General features: G+C 44.7%; 1 protein-coding gene across 3 annotated transcripts in view; it reads right to left on the bottom strand.

The window, feature by feature from the left end:
- Positions 1-136: 136 nt before the first annotated feature.
- The window catches only part of NT5M (5',3'-nucleotidase, mitochondrial), a 43,047-nt gene continuing 15,210 nt past the window's right edge, over positions 137-27,973 (bottom strand). Inside the window, exons 4-6 of one of the 3 annotated variants that reach the window (XR_012492355.1) lie at positions 2,237-2,369; positions 2,012-2,125; positions 772-894 (exon numbers count right to left, since the gene is read on the bottom strand). Coding sequence is in view for 2 of the 3 variants with exons in the window: in XM_074320715.1 (XP_074176816.1) it covers positions 752-894; positions 2,237-2,369 (276 nt within the window). In the remaining variant the exon portion in view is untranslated. Of the gene's footprint in view, positions 895-2,011; positions 2,126-2,236; positions 2,370-27,973 lie in introns of all 3 variants that reach the window. The other 2 variants (XM_074320715.1, XM_074320716.1) reach the window with 2 other exon arrangements.

Consider the following 27,973-nt stretch of genomic DNA (forward strand, 5'->3'; position numbering starts at 1 on the left):
ACCGGGGCCCGGTGCTTGGGGCGGGAGAAGCTGCGCTCTCCTCAGCTTCTCATCAGTGCAGGGGGGTTGGGCCAGGTACTTACAAGATGTGCAGCTGGTGCCCAGGGTGGGGGCTAGAGGAGGCCACAGCCTGAGGTGACACGTAAACAGCGTTTATTTTCCATGCCTTCCATCAACCTTCAAGCCTGATGACTCTGCTGAGCCCTGACCAGGGCCCGAGCACAAGGTACCAGAACCAAGTACGCGGGTCAGAGGCAGGGCCGTGTGCGGCACCCGCCCAGCACAGCCTGGCACGTGCTGGAACTCGGTGAGCGAGTGTGCAACGCGCGGCAGGACACTGGGGACACCGGGCTGGGAACGGACGGGCTCACCCCACCTGGGCCAGCTCATCACCCTCTCAGACCGGGAGCACCTCAGCCATCTTGCTGCTGCCTCCTCCCGGATGAGGCACAAGCCAGGGAAGGGGACTTCCCTGAGGGGGAGGCCCACGGCCTTGCTCCTCCCGTCCGACTGGAGCCTCGGCCTGAGGTCAGCCTCCGCCGCCTGGCTGCGTGGGCCCAGTCCAGGGTCCAAGGCCAGTCCTGCCCCGAGATCAGTGTAAGGCCTGGCAGGGCTGGGGAAGGGAGAAGACACGCAGTGGGCCTGGGGCACCTGAGAGGAAGCCCTCAGGCCAGAGCACCAGCCCCCCAGGCCCTGGGCTGGGGGCCCTGAGGTCAGGAGCCCCGCAGAGGAGCCCAGAGCACAGTCCGGCTCAGCGGAGCCGCTTGCTGTCCAGAAGGGCCTTCCAGTCGTCCGCCCAGGAGTGCAGCCTGCGGCTGGGGGGCTGCAGCTGCACGTGCCGATTGTGGCAGGCTGTGAAGAGGACGTGTTCCCAGCTGGGGTTGGGCTCGGCCCCTGTGGGCAGGAAAGCAGCAGTCAGTCCTGTGTCAGGAGCCTGGAGAGGCCACCTGGGACCAATTCCCAAGTGTCCTCAGTCAAGCAACTCACTCTGAGACTCGGTTTCCCCTTCAGTAAAGCAGTGACTGCCCCAGCACCTGTCTCACGAGCCCCCGTGAAGCAGTGGCCCAGCATGCAGTGCTCAGCAAGCAGTGACTGCGGAGGCTGTGACCAGCCCGGTCACGGTGGAGCCGTGCCGTGCTCACGCCCTGCCCTTCCTCACTCCCACGCCAGGCATCCTGCATGGGCTGGCATCAGCTCTGCAGCTCACCAGCTGCTGGCCCGGGACCCACATGCCCCCTCGTGTGCACATGTCCACACTGGCACTGGCCCTCGGGTTACGGCCAGCCGCGCTCCTCCTGCAGCGGCCTCTTCCCTGGCTGGAGATGGAAGCCGAGTGGGTCTCTGGGACCCTCAGGGTCACAGTCCCCCTGGCACTGAGCCCTGACTCTCCTTGAGAAACCGCATGGTTTGGGAGGCCAGAGTGGGCATGCCATGGACTCTACCCTTTGGACACAGTGACTAGTAGACAGATGGGCATGTTTCCCAAACCACCTGTCGTGAGTGAAGAAATAGTCTGTATTGTGCCACTGAGGGGTCCAAAAGATTAGGATTTAACCCTGAAACTACAGGTGGTTACCAGGAGGAAAGAGGCTGCCTAAGTATAAAAGCAAACCAGAGCAAAACAAGGAGAGAAAGAAACTGAATTTTGACCGACATTATTTGGACTCCTAGATTCAGCCATGCCTGAAGGCCTCTTGTCCTGCCTTTTCAGTTAGGGGCACCAATGAATTTCCCCTCTCCTTTAAAGCCAGTTCAAGGGTTTTGGGGGATTTTTGTTGTTTGTTTGTTTGGGTGAGGAGGCATCCATTAGCAAAAGGGACAAATACAGCTCCCAAACCACCTTCAACTAGAGAAATTATGCTTCACTTTTCTATTTTATATATTAGGTTCAGTTCAAACTGCTTTTAGGGGGAAAAAGGAGGTCTTTCTGCTAAAAACAAACACTGTGAAGCCATAGTTGGGGCCTCCTTTAACATGAGGAAGGCAAAGCTTTCAGGTGTAAGGGACTCACCCAAGGTCACCCTGCAAGTTCTGCCCGGAGCTGGGAGCCACTTCTCCGGGCTCCCAGGTGAATGCTGAGAAGAGCCTTGTCTTCCCAACGGGGAAGAGTCTCAGCGCCGGTCACCTGACACGTATCAGGTGGTTAAGTGGGAGCCACGCAGGATGGGGCGGGTGAGGCCAAGCCCCACGAGCTGTCTGTCCAAGCGGCACTGGGCCGTCTGCACTCGCTCCTCACCTGCCGCAGGCCACTTGCCTGTGATGTCTGGCCGGTCGTCTATGAGAAGGTCGGCGGAGACCACGGTCTTGTCTCTGGTCAGCACGACCTGCTCCAGGAAGTGAGGGCCAAAGTGCTTCTCCACCCAGGCGTACTGCACAGTGAGCAGGCAGAGGGGGGAAAGTGCCATCAGGCCTGGGCACAGACCCAGCCGGGGCCCCACGAGGGAGCGATTATCCCACTGGCCGCGGAGGAAACCGACTCTCAGGGAGACAGTGTGACCTGTCCGCGTCGCAGTGCTAGGAAGCAGCAGATGCCCCCAGCTCCGGTCCTGCACAGCACCCCCTGGACACACGACCAGTGGCCTCCTCCCTCCATGCAGCCCTCGCACGTGTGCCTGCATAGACTCTGGGGACACAGGAACGGCGGGCGGGGACAAAGCTCAAAGGCACACTGAAACAGTTCTGTAACTGACACTTGGGAAGTGCCCCCAGGCACTGTCTGCAGGCCCTGATCTAGCCGGCCCACCTATCCTGCCAGGGTGAGCTTTCTTCAGAAGCCGCTTGTAAACTGATTCTATAAGGCCACAGGGACAGCATCTAAAGCAGATGGCAGACGAGTGTAGTTGCTAAGGCCTAAGGGGCAGGTGTGTCTTGGGAGCTGACAGAAAGTAGGTGACCTGGGGCGTAGTGACCTGAGGGGCGCAGTGACCTGTGGGGCACAGAGCCGGCTCGGCTGCTGCTGTCGGGCTGTCCACATCCTCTCCCTTTCCCTGTGGGGTGTGGTCTTGATGGGGGGGATGACCTCCCATAGCAGAAGCAGAAATGAATCCTGGCTGCTTCCTGCAGGCCCTCCTACCTCTCACCACGTCACTGCAGCCAAGCAGAGGGCAGGCTGCCTGAACCCCACCACCAGGCTTTGTGGGTCAGCGAACACCATGAGGGAGCCTCGAGGATAGAGACAAGCACCCCTCCCCGCCAGCCCGCAGCAGGGAGCTCCCCAGCATGAACTTCAATGTCTTTCTTAATTCCTGCCATTTGCAAACAAGCCCCCGTTAGGACTATTTAACCAGAGACGGATTTCAAGCAGTGGAGGGAAGAGAGTGCTTTTTTCCAAAGTCTCCCTCTTGTTCCGGCTGGAGAACAACTAGAAGCCACAGCACAGCTGGGAGGGGGCCCCAGGCTTCAGAGGGAGCCGCAACAAGGCCTCCGTGGGCCCCCCATGTGTGAAGTGAGGGATAAGGCCACAACTGCTAGGCACTGCCTCTGTCTGCTGAAAGTGTGACTGTGCTAAGCCCCACAACAGCCCTATAAAGTCTCCTTCAAAGAGGGTCCAGCTACTGAGGGCAAAGTGGAGACACCGGTGGGCACACAGTGCCACAGAGCCCCTGCCATGCCTGCCGGGGGCAGCAGCGCTCAGAGTGGCCCTGCCTGCTGTTCCAGCTCCAACTTCCTGTCACCCCCTCCCTTTCTAGGTCCCCTCCTTTTGATTTCTCGACTGTTACGCTTTTTCCCGCCTAGCAGCTTCACACAGGATAGTCCCTCTGACCGGAACACTTCCTGCCACATGTACACGTGCACACACGCACACACACGCACACAAGTGCACACACACTCGTTCTCCCAGGCGAGTGAGCTCTTCATCCTTCTAAAGCTGCCACTTCCTCAGCCCTCCCTGACTTACCGCACTCTCACTGCCCTTCCTAGCAGGGGTTGCGGCTGTAGCTATGTATTTGTATAATTATTTGTTTCACCTCTATCTGCCTCACTTGACTGTGAATTCCTTGAGGTCGGTCAGGGACCATGTTTCAATGAATACTTGCTGAATGACCCAACAAACCAAATAACAGGCACATGATGGGGAGGAATGGGTGAGTTCCCACCAGCCCTGCCCAGGGAGAGGCTGCTCGGATTCTGAAGGCCGCATGGCCAAGTTCGCAGAGTGGCCCCTCAGCCACCTGCTGGCTACCAGGTGTGCCCCCTCTGCCTCTCTATGGCCCACTTCCCCAAACATCCTTCTCCTCAGTGACTCCCCCAGCAGACAAAGGACCCCATGCTAGCCATCCTCTCAGGAAGACCATCAGGATGTCAGCAGTTTTTATAAAATAACGGGGTTCCATCAGTGCACAGAACAGCCTAGTGTGGCTCAAGTCACTGTGCCCCAGGTGGGTGGACAGTGGACGAGCCGCTCACCTGCATGGGCAAGGGCATGGACCTTCCCAGGCAGCATTCCAGGAGGAAGGGCACAGGAGGACCAGGCCAGGCACGCGGGATGGGCGTGCGTTACGGTGCGGAAGCTGGAACGGCCTCAGGCTAACGTTTCCGGCCTGGCTGCTCCCTGGGCACTCATCTGCCATCAGCTCATTTAAGCGTCACAACAATCTATTCTTTCCGTTATTCAACAAATATTTACTGAGCACCCACTGCGTGAGGTTCATTCTAGAAGTGGAGAGATGATGGTGCGTACGAGAGATGGAATCCATATTTCAGTGGGAGAAGACACACAACAGACAGACAGATAAGCAATTTCCTGTGGGACAAGGGCTCAGAGGTAATAAAACAAGGAGCTAAGACACAGGGCGGTGAGAGAAGGCCACTCTGAGAAGACACGCCTGTGACTGGAGCTGCGTGACACGGCAGAGCCTGGCGTTAAAGGTCTGAGAGAAGAACGTCGCATTCAGAGGGAACAACAAATCCCAGGGTGCTGCGACGCAGGAACACGCTTTGGTGTTTGTGTGTGTGGCTGGAGCAGAGAGCAGGGGAGGAGGGCGGGCGGAGGGCAGCGCCGGGCCGGGCCGTTAGGAGTCAGGTTTCACAAACTGTCTATGGAGAAGGGCCACTTGTTTTCTTTTTTTAAGTTTCCAATTGCTCATGGACCGATATTTCTGTAAGAGCTCCAATCCAGCCATGTGCTTGGATGCTGCATCCGTGTCAAACGGCCCCCAAGTCCCAATCACACACACCCAGTTTCTGCATCTCTGCCTTGGGCCAGCACCTGTCTGTAGGCAAGTGGAGCAGCTCCAAACAACTGGTTTTGTTCAGGGAATGACACAACTAGACTTACATCTTTAAAGGGTGACAGGGGCGCAGAGATTCCGTACAGATAAAACAGCCGAGACAGCGAGGTTCAGCGAGGTTCAGCGAGGTTCAGCAAGGGACAGAGCCTCTATGAACACTGGGTTTGTGCCTCTAGCCACTGCCCAGGCCCTGTCTCACAGCCCCCCGCCCCCCCCACCCTGCGCCCCCTGCCTTTCCGACCCCCAGGCCGCCCCCTCCCATGCAGGCCTGCAGGCTGCAACCTAGTATGGCCACTTGAAGGCAGTGCTGGCTTCTCATCATTGAGTCTCTTCTTCAGCAAGTAGCCAGGCCTCAGCATAACAGAGATCCCTCATGGCACTTCTGTAGGGATTAAGTGGGAAAATGTACGTGTAAGTCTCGGCGCGGCGCCTGGCATGCAGAAAGCGCTCAGGAAAGTGCCGGACAGGAGCTCTAGCTTTCGGTCTTGCGCTCCTCTCCTGCGGGTCTGATGCATCTGAGCTGCAGGACCTTGGACGAGCCATTTAGCTCTCTAAGACTCAGCGTCCTCACAGTGCTGTGGGTCTCATTAAATGTATGACACTCAGAGTAATGCCGGGCACATAGTCAGTACTCAATAAATACTATAGCTAAACTTCCATAGCTTCAAACAACATATAAAAGCTACTTGAACTAATAAATTTACAAAGTAGCAGGATACAAGGTCAATATACAAAACTCACTAGTATTTCTATACAGTTGGAGATTGAAATGAAACAAACAATACATTTTTAATAGTGTCAAAAATATGAAACGGGCTGACTGTACACTTAGAAATGGTTAAGATGGTAAATTTTGCTATGTGTACTTTACTATAATCTTTAAACATTTAAAAATAATTTTAAAATAAGCTCTATCTATGCAAAAAAAAAACCATGAACTAGGAGTAAATTCAACAAAATATGTGCAAGACCTGTATACTAAAAACTACAAATAATTGCTGAGAGAAAAATTTTAAAACCTGAATAAATGAAAATGTATACATGTTCATGGATCAGAAGATTCAGTTGTTCGGCTCTGCAGTTACCATGAATCCCGATCAAATTCCAACCAGGCTTTTGTAGAAATTGACAAGCTGATTCTAAAATTTATATAGAAATACAAAGGACCTACAATAGCCAAAACAATTTTTTAAATGAAGACTAACGTTGGGAGAACTCAAATGAATTACTATAAAAACTATGTTAAAAAGACTTACTATAAAATTACAGTAACCAAGACAATGTGGTATTCACATAAGGATATTTAGATCAAAGGAACAGAATATACTTAAGAAACAGACACCAGGTGCCAAGGTAATCTCAACGGCAGAAGGATGGGCTTTCCAACAGAAGAACTGGACATCCATGGGGGCGGGGAAACAGAAAAGCCTCTGGTTTTAACTCCTACCATGTATAAAGATGAACTCAAATAGGATAATAACCTAAATACAAAAATTAAAACTAACTGCTGCTCTCCAAAATACACTGTTAAGAAAATGAAAAGACAAGCCACAGCCCGGGAGAAAATATTTGCAAAACCCGTTATCTAATAAAGGACTTATATCTACAATATATAAAGAACTCTCACAACTCCGTACTAGGACAAACAACCCAATGAAAAATTATTCCGAAAATGTGAGTACTTCGATCAAAGAAGGTATATAGAGGGCAAATAAGCACATATGAGACGTTTAACATCATCAGTCATTAGGAAAATGCAAATCAAACTACAGTGAGATGTAAGTAGGTACCAACCAGAAGAGCTAAAATGAACAGGACTGACAACACCAGATGCAGAAAAGAATGTGCAGCAAACACACAGCTCATACACCGTCCGTGGGAGCGCCAGGTGGGGTCTCCGCTTTTAAAAAGTTTGCCAGTTGCTTATAACTTGACCAGTTAAATACACACCTACTACACAACCCAGCCATCCCACTCTAGGTAGTGCTAGAGAAATGAGAAAGCCTGTGTCCACCTAACCACATAGACATGAACGTTTACAGGAACTTTTCCACAAAAGCCAAAAGCTAGAAACAACCCAAATGTCCATCAACTGGCAAATGGATGAACAAATTGTGTACATGCAGCCATATGGCAGAATGCTACTCAGTAGTAACAAGGAATAAACTACTGATACATGCAACGACATGGATGAACCTCCAAAGTATTATGCTAAGTGAAAGCCAGACACAAAAGGCTGCATACTGTCTGCTTCCATTTATACATTCTGGAAAAGGCAGAACTATAGGAACGGAGACGGTATCAGTAGTTCACCCATACCAACCACACCCTGCAAGGGGGTGGGGGGAGGACCTGACTGCAAAGGGACACAAAGGAGTGCTTTTTTAAAAACAGACTTCATTTGTCAGAACAGTTTTAGGTTCACTGCAAAAGCACAGAGAGTTCCCATAGGCCTCCCACCCCCAAACATGCACAACCTCCCCCATTGTTGACATCCTGAAACAATGGGGCATTGGCTACATTCAATGAACCTGCAATGACATAGCATCATCAGCCCAAGTCTATAGTTCACTTTAGGGCTCACTCTTGGTGTTGTACACGCTATGGGTTTGGACAAACGTATACAGGCGTACTTTACTGCACTTCACAGATGTCGTGTTCATTACAAACTGAAGGCAAGACCCTCCACCAGCAAAAAGATTACAACTCGCTTTATTGTGGGTGGCCTGGAACTGAGCCCGCAATCTCTCTGAGGTCAGCCTGTAATGACACGTACCCACCATTACAGTCTCACACAGACTAGTCTCACTGCCCTAAAAGGCCTCTGTGCTCTGCCCATTCATCCCTGACACCGTGGATCTTTTTACTGTCTCCACAATTCTGCCTTTTCCAGAATGCCATGCAGTTGGAATGATACAGCATGTGGCCTTTTCAGATTGGCTTCTTTCACTTAGAAATAGGCATCGAAGGTTCCTCCATTTCTTTTTGTGGCTTGATGGCTCATTTCTTTTCAGTGCTGAATAATAGTCCACTGTCTAGATGGACCAGTTTACTTACCCATCACCTACTGAAGGACGTCTAGTTGTTTCCAAGTTCTGCCAATCATGAATAAAGTTGCTATAAATATCCTTGTGCAGGTTTTTGTATGAACATAAGTTTTCAACTCGTTTGGATAAATGCCAAGGAGCGTGATTACTGGACCCTATGGAAAGAGTATGTTTAGATTTGTAAGAAATTGCCAAACTATATTCCCGAGTGGCTGCACCATTTGGCATCCCCACCGGCAGTAAATGAGGGTTCCTGTTACTCCACATCCTCGCCGACATTTGGTGCCATGAGTGTCCTGGGTTTGGGCCGTTCTAATAGGTGTAGAGTAGCATTTCATTGTTGTTTTAATTGGCGTTTCCCTACTGACATATGCTGAGCACCCTTTCATAGACTTATATGCCACCCGTATATCGTCTTTGGTGAGGTGTCTGTTCAGATCTTTAGCCCATTTTTTAATCAAGCTGTCCATTTTCTTACTGTTGTGTTCTAAGAATTCTTTGTAAATCTTGGATAACGGTCCTCTATCAGTTGTGTCTTTTGCAAATACTTTCTCCCAATCTATGGCTTGTCTTCACATTCTCTTGACAATGCCTTTTACAGAGCAAAAGATTTTAATTTTAAAGAAGTTCAGTTTATGAATTCTTTCATGGGTTGTGCCTTTGGTATTCTATCTAAAAAAATCATCACTAGGCCATCTAGGTTTTCTCCTATGTTATCTTGGAGGAACTTTGTTTTGTGTTTTACATTTAGGTCTATCTATGATCTCTTTTGAGTTGGTTTTTGTGAAAGGTATAAGATGTGTAAGGTTTGTGTCTGGATTCTTTTTTGCACATGGATGTACAGTTGTTCCAGCACCACTTGTTGAAGTGTCTATTTTGCTTCATTGTATTGCCTTCAACCCTTATCAAAGATCCGGTGATCAGATTTGTGTTGGTCTTTATCTGTACTCTCTATTCTGTTCCATTGATCTATTTGCCTATTCTTTCACTAATACCACTGTCTTGATTACTATAGCTTTATAGGAAGTCAAAGGCAGGTAGCGTCCGTCCTCCAACTTTGCTCTTCGCATTCAATATTGTGTTGGCTAGTCTGGTTTTTTTGCCTTTCCATATAAACTTTAGAATCAGTTTGTCAATATCCACAAAATAACTCGCTGGAATTTTGACTGAACTGGATCAGGGTGGGAAGAACTGACATCTTGACAATACAGTCTTCCTATCCATGGAAAATCTCTCCATTTATTTGGTTATTATTTGATTTCCTTAATCAGAGTTTTGTAGTTTTGCTCATATAGATCTTGTACAGATATTCTTCGATTTATATGTGAGTATTTCATTCTGGGGATGCTAATGTAAATGGCATCGTTTTTAACTTCAAATCCGCTTGTTCATTGATGGTATACAGGAAAAGTGATCGACTTACATGTTGATCTTGTATCCTGCAACCTTGTTATAATCGCCAGTTAATTCTAGGAGAGATCTTTCTTTCTTTCTTTCTTTCTTTCTTTCTTTCTTTCTTTCTTTCTTTCTTTCTTTCTTTCTTTCAGGTAAATTCTCTCAGATTTCTACATAGATGATCATGTCATCTACAAACAAAGTTTTGTGTCTTTCAGAATCGGTATATTTTTCACTTCCTTTTCTTGTCTTATTTCATTAGCCAGGACTTCCAATACAGGGTTGACAAGGAGTGGTGAGAGGGGACATCCTTGCGTCACTGCTGATCTTAGCAGAAACACTTCTATTAAGTTACAATGTTAGCCGTAGGTTGTTTGTAGATATCCTTTATCAAATTGAGAAAATTCCTCTCTATTCCTAGTTTGCTGATAGTTTTATCATGATGGGTATTGAACTTCATCAAATGCTTTTCTGCATCTATTGGTAAGATCATGCGATTTTTTTCACCTCCAGCATGATTACATTAATTGATTTTCAAATGTTCTTACATGCCTGGGATAAATCCCACTTGGTCATGGTGTATAATTATTTTTTATACCATATTTCCCCGAAATAACACCTAATCTGAAAACAAGCCCTAGCATGATTTTTCAGAATGCACGTAATATAAGCCCTACCTCAAAAATAAGCCCATTAAGATCGTCAGCCAGACAGACGCATTTAGTACATCCATTGCAACACACAATGGAAGTACTGAATTATAAAATAATAATATTAATATACAATTAAACAAATAAATATTGACATTAATACTTAAAATAAACGATAATACAAATTATAACTAAATATTTGTAAATACCCAAGCGGACGCCTCTGGATGAGAGGTAAACGCCTATGTAAACAGATGAACTCGAGACTTATCACCAAATGACCAATCAGAGTACAGACGATAATGAATGCATGTGGTTGTGTCTAATACAAATCTTCATAATTAATACGTCGCGTGTTGTAATGGACGTATTTAATGCACTCGTGTGAAATAAAAAAACGTTTTCTGAATTTTGGTGCCTGCAATTTTTCATCGCTTTTGTGTGGACCATCATTCTTAACTGTCATCACTTTTTTTGACACTCCGGTCTCATAAGTCTTCAATTAACACTTGATCTAATGGTAGATTTAAAGGGAATAATATTTTGACCCCCAGACAAGATGAGTGCAAAAAGAAAGAGCTATTCCATCGAGTACAAGAAAGGAATCGTGGAGGAGTCCTGGGGCAAGAATCTCACGGCTTTCTGCAAAGAGAAGTTGGATCTCCAAATGGTCTGGAAATGGCGAGCAGTGTACATAACCTCAGCCAACAGGTGGATGAGGGAAATGCTAAGAAGAGCAAGTATGGATCAAGTCGGCAACCATTATTTCCTGAGCTGGAAGACATCATCTGTGAATGGATTGCTGACAGGAGAGCAGAGGCGTTGGTTGTGCGCAGGGCTGATATTTAAGCATTTGCCCTCGCAATGGCACCACAGTTAGAAATATCCTCAGAAGAATTCAATGCATCACAACATTGGCTGGATGGCTTCCTTCAGCAATATGAACTGTCTCTAAGATCGACAACACTGTTCAAGCTGGAAGATACTGAAGTTATTAAACGTGCACTTGCATTCAAGTCCTTTGTTGATGCATCAACTTTTCTAAATACCACTCTCCAACATAATTGCTATGGATGAAACTGCAGAGTTTATGGGCCAAGGATCTCAAAGGACAATTGATGAGAGGTACCCCGTCAATCTACATTCCCTCCACTGGTTACGAAAGTGCACGTGTTACCTGTATTTTAGCAATTCATCTGGATGGAAAGAAAGCCCCACCTCTAATCATCACTAAAGGCAAGAAAGGTAAGGTTGAACGTGTTCAGGCATTTATGTTCTTGAAATCGAAATAGCCTAGTGCATACAAGCAGTTATAAGGAAGTGGGTCGATTTAATGCTGCCACTTGTTTTGCGAGGTGGCCAAAGAGGTCTGCTAGTCTGGGATTCAGCCAGCACTCATCGCAGTGAAGACATGAAGAACTTCCTTGCAGACAGAAGAATAGATCAAATAATGATTCCTGCAGGAATGACTGCCTATCTCCAGACTCTTGACATTGCAATACAATCCATTCAAGAGCCACTTGTGCACGGAAATCAATGACTACCCTGAAAATAGAATGGAGAGAAATCAGCGTGGAAACTTTGTGAAGCCTAGTCTGCAAGTGGTCGTGACTCAGGAGAAGAATTCATGGGATAAAATCACTGACAGCTATGTTGCCAATGCACTACAAGCAGGCTACATGGACAAGAAGTGCTCATTTAAGGAGAGCTCTATTGCTGGACATGAGAGATTGGGGCCAATGGTTCTACAGGAAATGGAGTCGCAAGAAATTCAAGCCAGAATTCGGGGTTTGGAGAGTTATGACAATGTTCCAGAAGAAGATGACATGACTGTATTTGAATAAATGCAGATTTTTGTACATGAATAAATGAATAAATGTAGAAAGCTGGGCATGAAAAAAATAAGACATCCCCTGAAAATAAGCCCTAATGCACCTTTTGGAGCAAAAATTAATATAAGACCTGGTACTATTTTCGAGGAAATACAGTACATTGTTGGATCCAACTTGCTAATATTTTGTTGAGGATTTTTACACCTATGACAGGTAAGTTGGGAAGTATTCCCTTTACATCTATCTTCTGGAAGAGATTGTAGAAAATTGGTATAATTTATTTGTTAAACGTTTGGTGGAATTCACCAGTAAATCCAATCTAGGCCTGGTGCTTTGTTTTGGAAAGTTATTAATTATTGATCTCTTTAATAGATACAATTACTCCTTATCATGGGGTTATGTCTAGATAAACCCATTTTAAGTTGAAAATCTTAAGTGCATTCTTAAGTCAAAATGCATCTAATACTACAAAAATACATTTAAGGTGTAGAGCAGTGGTTGTTTACTCTTGTGATCACATAGCTGAGAGCTCCACTGCCCAGCATCATGAGAGAGTATCATACCACAGACTGCTAGCCCGGGCAAAGATCAAAATTTGAAGTAAAGTTCCTACTAAATATGTATTGCTTTACCATCATAAAGTCAAAAAATCATAAGTCAAACCACTGTAACCAGGAAACATCTGTATAGGCCTAGTGATATTGTCCATTTATTCTTGTGTGAATTTTAGCTGATGGTGTCTTTCAAAGAATTGGTAGATTTCATCTAGGTTATCAAATTTGGGAGCACAGAGTTGTTCATAGTATTCCTTTATTATTCTTTTAATATCCACAGGATCTATTGTGATGTCTCTTCTTTCATTTCTAATATTAGCAGTTTGTGTCTTTTTTTTCTTAGTCTGGCTAGAGGCTTACTGATTTTATTGCTCTTTTCAAAGAACCAGCTTTTGCTTTTGTTGTTTTTCTCTATTGATTTCTTGTTTTCAATTTAATTGAGTTTTGCTCTAATTTGTATTATTTCCTTTCTTCTGCTCACATTAGATTTAATTTACTCTTCTTTTTCTAGTTTCCTAACATGGAAGCTTAGATCATTGATTTTAGATCTTTCTTATTTTTTAATATATGCATTCAATGCTATAAGTTACCCTCAAAGCACTACTTTTATTGCATCCCATATGTGTTGATAAGTTAGTTGTATTTTCATTTTTATTTACTTCTAGGTGTTTCACATTTCCTGCTGGGATGCTTCTTTGACCCATGTGTTATTTAGAAGTGTGTTGTTTAATCACCAAGTAATTTTTGGGTTTTCCAGATATCTTTCTATTATTGATGTATAGATCAATTTCGTTGTGGTGTGAGAACATACATCGTATGATTTCTATTATTTTAAATTTATTGTGTTTTATGGCCCAGAAAATGGTCAGTCTTAGTGAATGTCCCAGGCGAGCTTAAGAGGAATTTGTATTCTGCTATTGTTGAATAGTCATTAGATGTGAATTATACCCAGATGGTACTGTTGAGTTCAACCATGTCCTTATTTTTAAGTCTGTCCATTTCTGATAGAGGAGTGTTGTAGTCTCCAATTGTAATAGTGGCTTCATCTATTTCTCCTTGCAGTTCTAACAGTTTTGTGTTTTTTTGTGTGCTTTGTTTTTTAAAAAAGATTTTATTGGGGAAGGGGAACAGGACTTTATTGGGGAACAGTGTGTGCTTCCAGGACTTTTTTCCAAGTCAAGTTGTTGTCCTTTCAATCTTAGTTGTGGAGGGTGCCATTCAGCTTCAAGTTGTTGTCCTTTCAGTCTTAGTTGTGGAGGGCGCAGCTCAGCTCCAGGTCCAGTTGCCGTTGCTAGTTGCAGGGGGCACAGCCCACCATCCCTTGCGGGAGTTGAACCGGCAACCTTATGGTTGAGAGGACGCGCTCCAACCAACTGAGCCATCTGGGAGCTCAGCGGCAGCTCAGCTCAAAGTGCCGTATTCAATCTTAGTTGCAAGGGGCAGAGCCCACCATCCCTTGTGAACTGGCAACCTTGTGGTTGAGAGCCCACTGGCCCATGTGGGAATCGAACCGGCAGCCTTCGGAGTTAGGAGCACGGAGCTCCAACCGCCTGAGCCACCTGGCCGGCCCAGTTCTAACAGTTTTTGCCTCATATATTTTTGTGTTCTGTTGTTAGGCACATACCCATTAAGGACTGTCACGTCTTCTTGGAAAACTGACCCCTTAATCATTTTATATAATGTCCTTTATCCCTGATAATTTTCCTTGGTCTGAAGTCTGTTCAGAAATTAACATGGCTACTCTCACTTTCTTTTGACCGTTGTTAGCATAGTATATCTTTTTCACATCCTTTACTTTCAATCCATATGTGTCTTTATATGTAAAGCGTGTTTGTTACAGACAACATATATTTGGTCTTGTTTTTTTGATCCACACCAACAATCTCTATCTTTTACTTGGCGTATCTGGACCATTGACATTGAAGTGATTATTGATATAGTTGGATTAATATCTACCGTATTTGTTACTGATTTCTATTTGTTGCCCTTGCTATCTGTTCCTATTTTTATCTTCCACTCTTTCTCTACCTTTTGTGGTTTTAATTAAGCATTTTACATGATTCCACTTTCTATCCTTTCTTAGCATGTCAAGAAGCATTTACTTTTTAAAAACTCTTTTTAGTGGTTGCCCTAGAGTTTACAATATACATGTACAATTAATCCAAGTCCACTTTCAAATTACAGTACACTGCTTCCCAAGTAGTGCAAGTACCTTATAATAACAGAGTATTCCTAATTTCTCCCTCCCATCCCTTGTGTCACTGAGGTCACTCATTTCACTTACATAGAAGTTTTAATCATCAAATATATTGTTGCTAATATTCTGACCAAACTGTTAGATCAATTAAAAGTAAGAAAAATAAAAGTTTTTATTTTACCTTCACTTATTTCTTCTCTAATGTTCTTCCTGTTTTTCTATAGATCTGAGTTTCTGACTTGTATCTTTCTCCATCCCTCTGAAGAACTTTTTTTTTTTTTTTTAACCTTTCTTGCAAGGCAGGTCTACTGGCAACAGATGCCTTCAATTTCTGTTTGTCTGAGAAAGTCTATGTTGAAGAATAATTCCACAGGATACAGAATTGTAGATAGGTGGGGTTTTTCTCTCAACATTTTAAATATTTCACTCTACTTTCTTGCTTGCATGGTTTCTGAGAAGTCAGATGTAACTCTTATCTTTGTTATTGGTAAGGTGTTTTTTTACTTGGTGTTCTCTGAGCTTCCTGGACTTGTGATTTGGTGTCTGACATTAATTTGGGGGAAATCCTCAGTCATTGCTTCAGCAATTTCTCTGTTTCTTTTTTTTTTTAATCCTTCTGGTATTCATATTACATATATGGTATGTCTTTTGTAGTTGTTTGTTTTTCAGTCTTCTTTTCTTTTTGCTTTTCAGTTTTGGAAGTTTTTATTGTGGTATCTTCAAGCTCAGAGATTCTTTCCTCAACCATGTCCAATCTACTTAATGAACCCATCAAAGGCATTCTTCGTTTCTGTTACTAGTGTTTTAGATCTCTAGCATTTCTTCTTGATTCTTGCTTAGAATTTCTATCTCTCTACTACATTATCCATCTGTTCTTGTAAGCTGTCTACTTTTTCCATTAGAGTTCTCAGCATATTAATTATCATCTAATTATATTATAATTAATAATTAATTATAGTCTAATAATTCCAACTTTGCCATGTCTGATTCTGATGCTTGTCTCTTCAAACTGTGTTTTTTGCCTTTTGGTTTGCCTTGTAATTTTTTCTTGATGCTTGTACACAATGTACCAGGTAAAAGTAGTGTGATGGTGAGGTGTGTGAAGAGGGCATGTGTTCTATAGGCCTATGATTAGGTCTCAGTCTTTTTTTCTCATTTTGGTCTGATATTGAAGTGTCTCTATATTTCTCAAGACTAATGTTTTACTGGATGAAAGCTTGGATTGAAAAAAAGTGAAATGGACTTATTCTATAGAATCAAAATTTAGATTTTTAAATTATTAGTAGTAATTATGTGAATGGGCATGTTTTTTATTTCAAAATCAGAAAGTTGAAGAAAACATTTTTGTATGACATGAAACTGCACAAGAAAATATTTGAGCTATGGACTGGGAGAGCTTTTGGTTTTTGAAATAGGGAAAAAGATAAAGTCTAATACATTATAACATAACTATATGAAAATTTACATTTCACAGGTCAAGACTACCGAGGCTGTATGAAGGGAAGCCATCTCTGAAACCTCACTTACCTAAAGTGTATGACCATCCTGACTGCAACAATGTGGGGTTGGCCTGGGGACCTCTCCAACCAAGGATCTGTTCCAAAAGGCGTAATACCAGGTGACGTGGAAGCCTTATTCGTAAAATGCAGGCATTCACCCTTTTGGGGTTTTCATGAGGATTAAATGAATGAATTAATATGATATGTTTAAAATAGTACCTGGCTCATAGTAATTAACTCTTTAAGTGTTAGCTCTTACTTTATTTTTATTGCTGAGGAACTTGTTCTGGCAAATATTTTTCCATGACATAAAAAGGTTGGTATTATACAGTATATCTCAAAGATATTGCCGTTCAGATCCAGACCACAACAATAAAACAATTATCACAATAAAACGAGTTGCAATTTTTTTTGTTAGTGGAGGGTCTTGCCTTCAGTTTGTAAAAAAAAATGCAACATCTGTGACACACAATAAAGTGAAGCACAAAAAAATGAGTTATGGCTGTACTCACAAACGTCCAGGTCCTTATGGCCTGTCTCAAGTCATATCTTGACTTACGTCAAAAATAGCAAGGGCTTTAGTGAAATAAAAATAAATATGCCATTACTCATTTCACTGTTTATTAATTATATTATTTTGGACAATCTACTTATTGCCTAAGACTTTTTTTTTTACCGTCTATCTATATGTACTACTATTTTTTCTACTTAGGTATAATTGACATACAACATTATAGTTTCAGGTGTCCAACATTATGATTCAATATTTGTATACACTGAGAAATGATCACCACAATAAGTCTAGTTAACATACATCACTATATATGAGTATAGTACAAATGTTTTTCTTGTGATGAAAACTTTTAAGATCTACTCTATTTTGCACAATACAGTATCATTAACTATAGTCACCAAACTGTACATTACATCCCCAGGACTTATTTATTTTATAACTGGAAGTTTGTACCTTTTGACCCCCTTCACCCATTTCAGCCATCCCTAACACCAACCCGCACCTCTGGTAACCACAAATTTTTCCTCTGTATCCACAAGTTAAAGGGTTGTGTTGTTTTTTTTTGTCTGTCTGTTTGTTTAGATTGCACATATAAGTGAGATCATACGATATCTGTCTTTCTCTGTCTGACTTATTTCAATAATGCCCTCACAGTCCATCCATGTTGTTGCAAATGTTAAGATTGCCTTTTTTTCTATGGCTGGATAATATTTCTGGGGGTGTGTGCGCGTATATACATGCGTGCGCGCACACACACACACCACATTTTCTTTATATGCATCCAGTATGGACACTTAGGTTGCTCCCATATCTTGGCTATTGTAAATAACGCTGCAGTGCACATAGGGGGGCATATATCTTTTCAAGTTAGTGCTTTTCTTTGGATAAATACTCAGAAGTGGAATTGCTGGATCATAAGGTAGTTCTATTTTTAATATTTTTGAGGAACCTCCATACTGTTTTCCACAGTGGTTGCACCAACTCACCATCCCACCAACAGTGCACAAGGTTCCCTTTTCTCCACATCCTCACCAGCACTTGTTATTTCTTGTCTTTTTGATAACAGCCATTCAAAAGGTGTGAGGTGGTATCTCACTGTGGTTTTCATTTGCATTCCCCGATTATTAGTGATGTTGAGCACCTTTTCATGTACCTGTTGGTCATTTGTATGTCTTCGTTGGAAAAATGTCTATTCAGAACGTCTGCCCATTTTTTAAATTGGATTATTTGATTCTTTTTTTTTTTTTTTTTGCTATTGAGTCATATAAATTCTTTATGTATTTTGGGTAATGACCCCTCACCAGATACATGATTTACAAATCCCTTCTCCCATTGTATTTGTTGCCTTTTCATTTGTTGATGGTCCCCTTTGCTGTGCAGGTCTGTTTCTTACTGAGCCAACGCTTCTGGTCTGTGAACTTCCTCAGTGCTTCTCAGGCGTTTCCCCGCCTCAGGTGGGACAGGATGGCTAGGGGGGCTAGAGCTGGGCATTTCCCTTCCCCTAGGTCACTTAGCCTCTGAAAAACCCTAGCAAGTTAGGCTCTGATACAATTGCTTCTCTTGAAGGCGGGCCTTGTTAAGAAGAATAGAATATTCTGGCATATTTCAAAATAGTTACTTTTTTCCTCCTGCTGCTAGAAGCACAATTTGATTCTTTTCCTAAACTTTACTGTGAGAACCTGATGGAGCTCCTGAAAGTAAAACTCATAAAAAGTGTGGGGGACCCATGACTGGGCCCACAGAGAGTGCTTTGGGGTGTGGGAATGTTCTGTCTTGATTAGTGGTGCTTAGGCTTTAAGGAGCTCAGCTTCACTGAGTCTACATTACGTCTTCATAAACCTGATACCAAAAAGCAATAAGGGCACTTTTTAAGGCTTTTGAGTGTTCTGCCAAATTGCTAACCAGAAAGGTTTTATCAGTTTATTTATTTCCACCAGCCATGTCTGAACATGCTGGTTTCTCCAAATCTTTACTGACAGTAGTTATGTAATTTTAAAATGGTTATTGTTCTAATAGGTAAAATCATTTCAAGTCTCATGTCTTTACTAACAAAGTTAAGTAATCTGTGCATCTGTTCACTGTCTGTGGTTTTGTACTTTCAGGGGACTTTCTATTCACATCCATGCCCCTTTCTCTACGGCGTGTTCACCGTTCCCATGGGTGTAAGGAGTCGTCCCCATGATGCGTGCTCAGCCCATTTGGGCCTTTGTCACTGTCTTGGTTTAGGTCCTCGCTATATTCCACCTGGATCACTGCAGGAGGCTCCATGCGGCCTGCAGGCTGGGGTGGAGTCCACCAAGTGAACCCCCACACGGCTGCAGGGAGTTTTCCGAAACACCAGTGGAGTTACACAGCTTTGCTTAAAAACCCGGCGAAGGCTTGGACTGCAAACTCCTGATCACGAAAGGCCCTGCCTGCTTATCCAGCTCATCTCCAGCCTCTCCCACCTCTTGCCACCCCCACCCCAAAAGGTCTCCGTTAGGCCTCTTTGTGTTTGCACATGCTATTTCCAACACCCAGAACTCAGTCTCCCCACTTCTTTGCCTACTCATTCCCATAAACTGACTCACGTCTTCCTTTCCCCAAGACGTCTGCCTGGCTTCCTCCTCCTGTGACCACGGAGCCTGTGACACAGTGATAACCAGCTGACTACCACACTGTCATCAGCTCCTGAAAGCAGGGATGAAGTGTTTTTTAATTATAGCAGGTGAACAGTAAACGTTTGCTAAATTAATAAATTTATTAGCTCCTTAAATTAAAAAAAAAAAAGGCCTACGTTTTTTATTTGAGGTTAAACGAAGGGGTTCAATTCTGGGGTAGAAAGAAACATATCCAAATTTTAACAGTGCTTCTATCACTAGGTGGAAGCATCAAAGAAGTGGGGTTTTGTTGCTTTTTTCCTTCGTTTATTTTAATCAAGGCTTCCACCATCACTGTGCCCCTTCCTCTGGAGTGAGCACCTCAGCTGTTTTCTGGGGAGCCACCTCATCCTTAACACGACCGCCAGGATGCCCACCTTCCCCTAGCCACGGGCAGGTACGTGACCTGAGCTCAGCTGCTTCCCTCTCTCTCCTGGGAACATGAATCTTGGGCAAAGAAATCCAGGCTGGAGAACGCAGTGCTGTGCAAGCAAAGCAATAAAGACCAGCTGCAGCTCTGGCTCCCAAGCCGCTGATCGAAGGCCCACTTCTTCAGATTCTCTGAGCAAAGCAACATCCTTCTAATAAATTCTAGTTTTGCTGTAAGTTATCTAGATGCTGTTGATGTTGCTTGTGACTCAAGAGTCTTAACTAACACCCTCTTCTTACACAGTCACTGTATTCCGAACCCTCAATAGCTGAGGGGGCACCTCGCTGCAGGAGTGGCTGAAGGCGTGGGCCCCAGGACACACAGACCCACTGCCTGTGTGATCATTAGACCAGGGGGATGAGCTGCCTCACTTCACTCCGCCTCTTTCTTCATCTGAAGATCACAGCTGCAACTTGAACAACCTGGGTTTGAATGGCCCGGTTCCACTTACACATGGACTTTTTCAATAAATACCTGCACTGTTTTTGATCCGTGGTTCAAAGTCCATGGATGCGGAGGGCTGACTGTATGTATTGACCTATGCCATTTTATATAGGGGGACTTGAGCATTTGTGGATTTGGGTGTCTGCAGGGGGGTCTTGGAACCAATCCCCTGCAGATACCAAGGGACAACTTAAGTTTTGAGGGAGTCAAAAGTTATACGCAAGAGAGAGATCTAAGGTGGCAGAGTAGATAAACACTGTGCTTGCCTGCTCCCATGATCACATTAAAATTATAGAACAGTCAACCTGGAAAAGCATCTGAAGTCTGGCTGAATAGAAGTTTTATAACTAAGGATATAAAGAAGAAGCCATGTAGAGACGGGTAGGAGGGGTGGAGACGTGAAACGGGCTGGCCCCAGACCTCCATGTGGCAGTTGAGAATCAGGAAGAATATCTCAGCCACGGAGATTTCCCCTAGAGGAGTGAGGGACCCTAGCACCACACCAGGCTCCCCAGCCCAGAGCACTGGTGCTGGGAAGAAGAGCCCTTACAACATCTGGCTGTGAAAAACAGTGGGGATTCAACCATCCAGGTGGGACAGAAGGCTGCGGGAAACCCAAGCGATCTCTTAAAGGGCCCACACACCGAGTCACTCACTCACAGGAACTCACGCTGAGCTCTGGTAGAGGGACACTAACTTGGGGCATGGGGCATTGCAGGCACATAGTGGGCAGACTAGTGTGTGGCTTTAGGACAAGGGCTGAAAGACAATCGCCATTTTCCCTGTGTGGGGTCCTGCTCACATGCAGCCAGCAGGCAGGCACCATCTTTCCTGTGTTGAGCCCTCCCCCACAGGCCAAATCTGAATCTGATTGGTCTGGTGAGCTCCACAGCTCCACCCTGCTGACTCTCTAGGACCCCTCCCCACCCAACTTCCCCAGAAAGTGCCAGAGGCACTTTCTCAGTGAGCAGCCAGCCCCGCCCACACTGCACTCTTTCTTGGAAAACTATAGGCGTCTGAGGGCCCCAGGTGGGTGGTGACTGGCCTCTGTGAGCTCTGAGACTTTTGCTGAGTAGCACCAGGCTCGGCACTGGCACTAAACCAGAACCTATATTAACCTGGTGACCACACCTCTTCCCACTCTAGTGACTCTCTGATATCCTGCCTCACCTAACTTGCATACCACACAAGGTTTTATCAGTGGCTGAACTATAAGGGAACTAGCAGGTGACAGCAGGCCTCATAGCTTTTTGCAGAGCTACTCCAGGCCTGGTACTGGTGACAGCCATTCTCAGTTCACAGTGTGGCCTCTCCCACCCACCTCCAGAGTTAGCACAGGCAGCGAACATCTGCGTACCACTTTGTATCTCCTACCAGGTCGTCTCTGGCTGGTCACAGGCAGTGGGTGACCTGGGCCTGCACTGGAGCCCCTCCCAAGCGGACCCAGAACCAACACACGTGGAGGTTGGGTTCAGACCACAGCAGAGTACTGCCCAATTAGCCCCACAAGTGGCACACGCAATGGGTGGTCTCAACAGGCACCAGAGCCCACTGGGGCAAAGCCCACTCAGTAGAGTAAGCCCCCACACAGCAGCCCATACGCTGTGGATGTGGCCAAACCCCACAGCCAGTTTGCCTGAGGATCAATCACGTGCCAATAGCAATCAAGGCTCAAATATAACAGGAGGGCACACAAATCCCACACAAGAGACACTCCTAGAGTACCCAGCTCAAGTGACCAGGGAGACTATGCCACTGGGCCCACGGGGCACCTATACATAAGGCCACCTAGCAAGAGACGTAGCAGAGCTACCGAACATGTAGAAACAAACAGAGAGGCATCAAAACTGAAGAAACAAATATGTCCCAAATGAAAGAACAAGAGAAAACTCCAGAAAGAAAAAACTCAGCAAAATGGAGGCAGGCAACATACCAGAAACAGAGTTCAAAACAATGGGTATAAGGATACTCAAGGAACTTAGTGAGAACTTCAATGAAGAGACACCAAGCATAAAAAAGGACATGGAAACCATAAGAAAGAACCAGTCAGAAGTGGAGAATAATTTAAATGAAGAATGCACTAGAAGGAATCACCAACAGACTAGATGAAGCATAGAAAATTGACACAGCGTTTGGAAGACAAGGTAACAGAAAACACCCAATAGGAACAGCAAAAAGAAAAAAGAATCCAAAAAATAAGGATAGTTTAAGAGATCTCTGACACAACACCAAGTGCAACAACATTTACATCATATGGGTGTCAGAAGGAAAAGAGAGAAAGCAAGGGATTGAGAATCTATTTGAAGAAATAGTGACTGAAAACTTTCCTAACTTGAGAAGGAAATAGACATACAAGTCCAGAAAGCACAGAGTCCCAAACAAGATGAACCCACACAGGCCCACACCAAAACACATTATAATTAAAATGACAAAGGTTAAAGACAAAGAGAATCCTAAAAGCAGCAAGAGAAAGGCAACCAGTAACTTATAAGGGAGCTCCTGTACGACTGTCAGTTGATTTCTCAACAGAAACTTTGCAAGCCAGAAGGGATTGGCACAAAATATTCAACGTGATGAAAAGCAAGGACCTACAACCAAGGGTACTCTACCCAGCAAAGCTAACATTTAAAATTGAAGGAGAGATAAAGAGCTTCCCAGACAAGAAAAAGCTAAAGGAGTTCATCACCACCAAACCAGTATTACAAGGACTCTTAGAGGGACTTCTTTAAGACAGAAAAAAATAAAAAGATCAAAATTACAAATAATCAAATGGCAATAGCTACATATCTATCAACAATTACTTTCAATGTAAATAGATTAAATGCTCCAACCAAAAGACATAGGAGAATGGAGAATAAAACAAAACCCTTACATATGCTGCCTACAAGAGACTCACTTTAAATTGAAACACACACACAGATGGAAAGCAAAGGGATAGAAAAAGATTATTTCATGAAAACGGAAACGAAAAAAAAAAAATCTGGAGCAGCAATACTTACACCAGACAAAATAGACTTTAAAACAAAGGCTATAACAAGAGACAAAGAAGGACCCAGTAATCCCACTTCCTGGTATTTATCTGAAGAAACCCAAACGCTACTTCGAGGGGACATGTTCATCCATGTGTTCACTGCAGCACTGTTTACAATGGCCAAGATGTGGGGGCCGCCTGGGTGTCTGTAGATAGAATAATGGATAAAGAGGAGGTGGTGCATACTTGTATATGCAATGGGCTACTGCTCGGCCATGGAAGGGAATGGGTTCTTGCCAACTGCAGTGGCATCGATGGACCTGGAGGGTATGGTGTTGAATGGAGTGTAGGACAGAGAAAGACAGATGCAATGTCATTTCACTTATATCTAGAATCTAAAAAAAAAAGAAAAAAAATAAGTAAACAAACAAAAGGGAAACAAACTCATAGATACAGAAAACATTTTGATGGTTGCCAGACGGGAGTGGGGCTGGGGGTGTGGGTGAAAGAAGGGAAGGGATTATGAAGTACAAATTGGTTGTTACACAGTAGTTATGGGGATGTACGGTGTAGCATAAGGAATATAGTCAATAGTATGGTAATAACTATATATAGTGCCAGGTGGGTACTACACTAATCGGGGGGATCACTTCTTAAATTATATAAATATCTAACCACTATGTATACACCTGAAATTAATACAAAATAATATTGAATGTCAACTATCATTGAAAAATTAAGGAAGAGGGAAAAGGTGAAGGGGAATAAGAGATCCAAATTTCCAGACATAAAACAAGTAAGTCATGAGGATGTGATGTACAGCGTAGGGAATGTAGTCAGTAACACTGATAGTGTGGGAGTGTCAGATGGCTGCTGCGCTTATGGGGATCCCTTCCTTAGGTACATAACTATGGTGCGCCCCTGAAACAATATAACATTGTACTTTAGCTATATTTCTAATAAAAATTTAAGAAAACAAAACAAAACAGGGGGCTCATACCCACCTTACCAGAGTGTTTTAGGATCAAATGAGATAAAATATATGAAATCTCTTGGTTAACAGTTAACACATGTATACATGCTCCTTATTTCTTTTTAAATATCATTCTCAGAAACAATATCAAGAGTGATTATTGGGGGCCGGCCCGGTGGCTCAGGCTGTTAGAGCTCCGTGCTCCTAACTCCGAAGGCTGCGGTTCAATTCCCACATGGGCCAGTGGGCTCTCAACCACAAGGTTGCTAGTTCAATTCCTCGAGTCCCGCAAGGGATGGTGGGCTGTGCCCCCTGCAAGTAAGATTGAACACGGCACCTTGAGCTGAGCTGCCTCCCGGATGGCTCAGTTGGTTGGAGCGCGTCCTCTCAACCACAAGGTTGCCAGTTCGACTCCCACAAGGGATCGTGGACTGCGCCCCCTGCAACTAGCAATGGCAACTGGACCTGGAGCTGAGCTGCGCCCTCCACAGCTAAGACTGAAAGGACAGCAACTTGACTTGGAAAAAAAAAAGTCCTGAAGTACACACTGTTCCCCAATAAAGTCCTGTTCCCCTTCCCCAATAAAATCTTTAAAAAAAAAAAAAAAAAAAAAAAAGAGTGGTTATTGGTTTTTCTTAAGTGATGTAACATTGGTATATTATTTAATAACTGAGATGAAAATAGAGATGTAACAACAATGACTTCCAGGAACTTAACTAACCCAATATTTATTGAGTTTTACTATGTCAGGTAGAGCAAGGTACAAAGATGAATAAGATTTGGACCATATTTTCAAGAAAGTGACAGTCTTGGGGCAGGGAGGGAAATAAACTCTGAAATGTAGGTACAATTTCCCCGAAAATAAGACCTAGCCAGACAATCAGCTCTAATGCGTCTTTTGGAGCAAAAATTAATAAAGACCTTGTCTTATTCGGGGAAACACGGTAGTAAAGACTTTAAAGGACTCTTGCTGAGTGCTCTTGGGATTCAAAACCAGACAAGGACATGCACAGACAGGATAATCATGGAAGCAGCATCTGAGACGGGCACTGGAGGGTGGGTAGGATGTTAACAGGTAGCAACAGGGAAAATACTTTTTAGGTGGACGTCACAAGGGGATGTTCAGAAAACAGTGAGCTCTACCCGAGTGTAACTGGAAAAAAAATAGAACATAAGTGAGGGCCATGCCTTGAGGGTCTGTGATTGATTTAGACAGCAATGGGGAGTCACTGAAAATTTCTGAAGAGGGGAATGATGAAATCAGAGAAGATGTTTGCTGGTGATTAATCTGGTGATTAATGTGAGAAAAAATCATCTGCATGAGTGAGAGTCAGTACTGGGGTTAGGGTTGGGGGTACACTCTTATGCCATGTGGTGTTGGCTAACATGAAGTAGGACTCAAAAAACGATGATTAAAATATAGGACAAGCAGTGAGAACCCAAGAGCAGTTAAACCCATACTTGAATCAACAGGCACCTCCAGAACGCAGAATGGAGTGTGGAGAGCTCATGGGTGGAGTGAGAGGGCCACATGGTGCTAAAAGGGAGCAGGTTATCAGGTGCTTTACTGCAAAGGGTGAGCAGCACGAGGAGCAGAGAAGCTGAACGTGGAGGAAACTAATGGGCCAAACAACCGGAGGCACAGGGCAAAAAAAACAAGAGAAAATGAAAGACAGGTGTGAAAGTAGAGAATCTTAGACATCAAGATGTTAATATTACATGGAAAATGAAACTTGTGTTTTATTTTTAGAAAAATAAAGTTATATGCAGATTTTCAACTGCGGGGTGAGGCTAGGGGGTGCTCCTAACTCCCGAGTTGCTCCCATTTCACAGGGAGTTCCTGTAAGCCTTAAAAATGATAACAAAACATCGTGCCCGGCATATTCAGGGCATCAAATAAATGGTGAACAGTATTACTGAAAACATTTGATAGCTGTTGAACGAGAGAATCTCTTCATCCAACAACACGTGCTGAGAGCTTACAGCACGCAGCCCTGTGCAGGCGCTGGGTCAACAGCAGGCGAGACAGTCCCTGCCCTCACAGACCCTGCAGTCTAGTGAAGGAGACAAACAGACAACGAGGCACAGACAGAGAAATACCCCATTTCAAATGGTGGTAAGTGTTCACACAGGCAGAGGGGCTGAGAGATGGAACAACACGGCGAAGGAAGAATGTCCTTTACACGTGGTAGGAACCTGTGGGGAGGAGCTGAGCTGAGGCCTGATGGGTGAGGAGGAACCAGGCAGGCGGAGGGCCCGGCACGTGTAAGGGCACAAGGCAAGAATGCCGGCAGCTCAGGAAACAGGAATACGGAGCATGAGGAAGGGAGAGCACAGGAACTGAGGTGGTGGGAGAGGGGGCCAGGCAAGGCCTTGTAGCTTATGGAAAGGATATGTGTATACGCGTGTACTCGCATATGTATTTTTTCCCCTTAATTCTAGTGTAAGGGCAGTGGGAAACTATTAAAATGTTTTGAAGTAGGAGGTTCACATGATCTGCTTATGAAGACCTCCTCTGGCTCTGTATGGAATTGAAATGAAGACAGTTTAGGAGGCTATCTTCATTCTGGAAAGAAGGTTGAGGTGATGGTAATGGAATGACACAGAAGCCGATGCCAGATATATTTTAGAAACACATCAATAGGAACTATGACTCGCTGATGCGCTGGGTCTGAGGGGGAAGAAGAAGGGTGTCACCAGGATGGGCCCCTGCTCCCAGCCCGAGAGGGGAGGGACAGACATGGGATGGGGACATCAGTGCCCAGGACAGTCCTAGCAGGTTTGAGTTGTCCAGAGTTCAGAGGAGAGCCCTGGGTGGGATGGCAGGTATCAAGATGACAATAAATCCATGGGGACGGATGAATGACAGCCATCTTACCAGTCTTCCTCCAGTACGTACTGGACAATCATCCTGACCGCCCGTACAACCTCGGCTGGAATAGCTACTCTAGCCAGCATTTCTCAAAATTAAGGGTGCACCCGGCGGGCTTGTTTAATACACCTGGCTACTCCCAGAGATTCTATTCAGGTCTCGGGAGAGGCCAAAAAGCATCCACTTCTATTCAAGTGTCCTGGGGGTGCAGATCCTGGTCTGGGGACCTGACTTCGGATCCTTGCTCTGCTAGAAAGTGGACCCGGCCCTCCGTCCTAACCCCACACTTACTGACTGTGGTAAGTCATGAACCCCCGAGTCTAACTAAAGTCGTGTTTTTCACGTTAAAAGGGTGTAAGGGTAACCACGGAGTGGGGCTATGCGCAGGCAATGCCGTGACGGACGCCAAGTGGCTCGCATTATACCTAACAACTACTCGGTAAGTGTGAGGCCCCGCTCCCTGTAAAGCACACAGAAGGCGTTCAATGCTGGCTGGCTGTGTACATTTTGTTTCTAGTACGGAGCTGGTGACGGGAGAGGTAATATGAAGACTCCCAAGAGAACTCACGCTGAAGGTCTGAGCTGAGCGCGGAGCAGGGAGGTTCCGGGCTTGGGAAGGGCTGCGCAAACGCCCGAGGGGAGGGGGCTGGGCCCTGAACCCACCTCCGGTGTGAATGCCCAACTCTTGGCTTGGTCAACCACAGGTACTCAATTTCCAGAAAAGT

This window comes from Rhinolophus sinicus, linkage group LG15 (genome assembly GCF_036562045.2).
Source record: "Rhinolophus sinicus isolate RSC01 linkage group LG15, ASM3656204v1, whole genome shotgun sequence".
NCBI classification, from domain to species: domain Eukaryota; kingdom Metazoa; phylum Chordata; class Mammalia; order Chiroptera; family Rhinolophidae; genus Rhinolophus; species Rhinolophus sinicus.